Genomic DNA, 3592 nt, shown 5'->3' on the forward strand with positions numbered 1-3592 from the left:
TATTTATTAGGAATTTAAATTGGTGCTGAAACCTGAATTGGAACCAGCGTTTAATTTCTCGCTCCGAAATCACCGAAACTAGGTCATTTTTTTTGTTTTCGCTACTAAGCGAAAAAGGAATTTTGGACCGGTTTAAACTAGATTCCGATTCAAAGTATAAAATTACAAGAGTCAAATTTTGGTTAACAAAACGAAATTCGGTTTACCCTAAACGAAATTGTGAACACTGATTGGAACAGATGAAAGTTGAGCAATAATACTAGCACCCAAGCCAAAGCGAAACTCCAAAACTGCGGAGGGCGTGTGAGCCTAGCAATTTCGCTGTTTGTCGATCTTCCTGCAGCTCTCCTCATTGTCCAAATTTTAAGCAAAGCACACACACACCCACATCACCATCACCATCATGTCCTCTCTCTCCTGCACCCTCCTCCCGCCTCGCTGCTCTCTCTCTCGTCTTCCTTCATCGTTCCTCACCTCACTCCATACAACGCTCGAACACATCATCATCATCAAATATATATACACACACTCAGGTCCATTTCCTCGTTATCTTCTCGACACCTACACACCGCTCTGCTTTCAGCCAGATCGATCGCCACATGCACATTCCCTAGCGGCACTAGCTATATCTCTGCAGCTAGCTAGCTATCTAGCTGGGTAATAACTAACGTGTACGTCGTACCCAGCTATAGGACGGCAATGAGGAAACCGGAGTGCCCAGCGGCGAACAGCAGCAATGCGGGGGCGGCGGCCGCGAAGCTGCGGAAGGGGCTGTGGTCGCCGGAGGAGGACGAGAGGCTGGTGGCGTACATGCTGCGGAGTGGACAGGGTTCTTGGAGCGATGTGGCCCGGAACGCCGGGTTGCAGCGGTGCGGCAAGAGCTGCCGCCTCCGGTGGATCAACTACCTCCGGCCGGACCTCAAGCGCGGCGCCTTCTCGCCGCAGGAGGAGGAGCTCATCGTCAGCCTCCACGCCATCCTGGGAAACAGGTAGCTATACGCGAGCATACACGTACCTGCAGTATATATATGGAGAGTTTTAATTTATGGGTGTTGATGATTATCTCGCTTCGCAAGCACACTTTTATTATTTCGCAGTCAATTTTTAAAACTTATTTTGTTCTTTGTTGATCAAAAAACTTATTTGCTATTTTGAATTGGCTAGCCTAGAGATCTCCTACATATGTAGTTGCATTGTTCACATTCAGATTTCCTACATAGATGAAGTTTTCACTCGCCCTCAGAAAATTGGCACGCGCCTGTGAAGTAGAAAATTTTCAACGAGTGACGAGATAGCTTTATAAGTATAATTATTGCATGTCACTATAATGTGTCTGGCCAAAATACGGGCCTCTATCATCCTTACAATGAGTGACACATACGTTAACGTTGTGACTCACGTAGGAAGATCAATTAGTTGCAATTCACTGTGATCGCTAGGTTTTATGTTTTTCTTAATGTCAAAGATTTTTTTTAAAGACAAAAATCCAGGGAAATTCCCCCAAGCAGAGGTAAAAGGGATAAAAGAATATAATATAATATACCGAAACAAAAATTACTAACGACTATAAGGTGCAATGTTTAGCTAGGTTATAGGAGCGAGGAACTATTTATTTGGTTTCTGTTCTAGGTGTTGATAAATGCATGTTTTTACGTAGGTAGATCCCATACTTAACATCATTATATTAGCATGAATATTTACCTAAAAGCTAGCTAGTAATTAATATATCGGTGACCTAACTAATATATGTCAATAGTGCATATATGTGTACATGTACGTAGTACATCATTTTTCAATAATAATATTCCATATATATGTGCATGATTTATTTTTTGGGTGGTGTTTGATGTTATTTCCCATGAAATGAATAAATTTCGTCCATGAGGCTGATAAAACCTAGATAGAGGCTAAAAGTCGCTCAAAAGGACACCGATCGAGCTCGAGCGATACTGCCCGTTAATTCCTTTACTGAGCATCATGCATGCATTTTTCGGTTATATGCATATCAAAACATATAGCTAGCTGCGTGATGTTGACGCGCAATTTATGTATGTATGTAAAAAATGGACGTACGTACGTACGCATGACACTTTCTCTCTGACAGAAAGATCCTGGATCGATCGTTTGCTTACTGTGAAATCAACCCTCACTTGCGACATTATATTCCAGGTGGTCTCAGATTGCTGCCCGGTTGCCGGGGCGCACCGACAACGAGATCAAGAACTTCTGGAACTCCACCATCAAGAAGCGGCTCAAGAACAGCTCGGCAGCTTCGTCACCAGCAGCTACGGACTGCGCGTCGCCGGAGCCTAATAACAAGGTCGCCGCCGCCGGTAGCTGCCCGGATCTTTCCGTCCTAGATCATCAGGACGGTGGCCACCACCACGCAATGACGACGACGACTGCAGGTTTGTGGATGGTGGACTCATCCTCCTCTTGTACCTCGTCGACCTCGCCAATGCATCAGTTTCAGAGGCCGACGACGACGATGGCAGCGGCCGTGGCCAGCGGGAGCTATGGAGGTCTCGTCCCCTTCCCTGACCAGGTCCGTGGTGTTGTGGCCGACACGGGAGGGTTCTTTCATGGCCACGCGGCGCCAGCGTTCAAGCACCAAGTTGCCGCATTGCACGGTGGTGGTTATTACTACGGCAGCGCTCCTCGTCACCATGGAATGACGACGACGACGACGACGGTGGCATTGGAAGGAAGCGGTGGATGCTTCATATCTGGCGAAGGCATGCTTGGTGTGCCCCCTCTGCTGTTAGAGCCCATGTCAGCAGCGCTAGAGCAAGACCAAGGCCAGACCTTGATGGCATCAAGTGGTAACAACAACCCTAAAAACAACAGCAGCAGCAACACTACTGATACTACGACTACCACGACACTGAGCAACAATGAGAGCAACGTCACAGACACCACCACCAAGGACAACACCACCAACACCATCAGCCAAGTGAACAGTGGCAGCAATAATGTCTACTGGGAGGGGGCCCGCCAGCAGTACATGAGCAGGAATGTCATGCATGGGGAGTGGGACCTGGAGGAGCTGATGAAAGATGTGTCATCCTTGCCTTTTCTTGATTTCCAAGTTGAATGATTGGGAGGGCCGTGTTGCATCTCCAGCTGGCGATCAATGGAAGGAGTAGTACATATATACATGCATATATATACAACTATACATATATACTTATACGTCAAGATTAGTATTTTTGCATCCTTGACATTGCTATTGGATCCAATGTAAAAGATTTTTCTCTTCCCACAGCTACTTCACCTCACTTTTTGGTCCGATCCCACACATGTTTTGGGTTATTCATCCTCTTGTATACAAATTAAAGGCATTCATGCCATGCAAATAATTCAATCAAGTCCTGAGCTATACTATATAGAAGTCATATATCTCACATATTTTTTTAATCTCTCATATAAGCACATATATAAGATGCTTATATTGTACATGTAATCAAAGGGTTGCAGAATATACTTCAATCTCTCTCTGCACCAAATTAAAATTTGTTTTACATAATTAATATGGATTCATACAATATTTAATATATGTATTTTATATATGTGTCTAGATTTATCATCATCA

The 3592-nt window shown here is 44.7% G+C and overlaps 1 protein-coding gene across 2 annotated transcripts; it reads left to right on the top strand.

Annotated features, from left to right (window-relative positions):
* The first annotated feature begins 384 nt into the window (after positions 1–384).
* Positions 385–3391, top strand: LOC100857076 (uncharacterized). 2 transcript variants are annotated; one of them, XM_008664086.3, is made up of 3 exons: positions 385–533; positions 687–989; positions 2170–3391. In XM_008664086.3, the coding sequence occupies exons 2-3, from the start codon at positions 700–702 to the stop codon at positions 3095–3097; spliced, it is 1218 nt and encodes a 405-aa protein (XP_008662308.1). In that variant the 5' UTR covers positions 385–533; positions 687–699; the 3' UTR covers positions 3098–3391. The 2 variants fall into 2 exon arrangements, with proteins under 2 accessions (XP_008662308.1, NP_001241859.1); NM_001254930.1 differs by lacking the exon at positions 385–533 and having other exon boundaries at positions 679–989; positions 2170–3124.
* Positions 3392–3592: the final 201 nt, after the last annotated feature.

This window comes from Zea mays, chromosome 10 (assembly GCF_902167145.1).
Source record: "Zea mays cultivar B73 chromosome 10, Zm-B73-REFERENCE-NAM-5.0, whole genome shotgun sequence".
Classification (NCBI taxonomy): domain Eukaryota; kingdom Viridiplantae; phylum Streptophyta; class Magnoliopsida; order Poales; family Poaceae; genus Zea; species Zea mays.

Bases quoted from the DNA above. Each gene is read 5' to 3' on its own strand.
- LOC100857076 (XM_008664086.3), top strand. From the start codon at position 700: ATGAGGAAACCGGAGTGCCCAGCGGCGAACAGCAGCAATGCGGGGGCG. The intron at 990-2,169 runs GTAGCTATACGC...ATTATATTCCAG, and splicing joins CACGCCATCCTGGGAAACAG to GTGGTCTCAGATTGCTGCCC.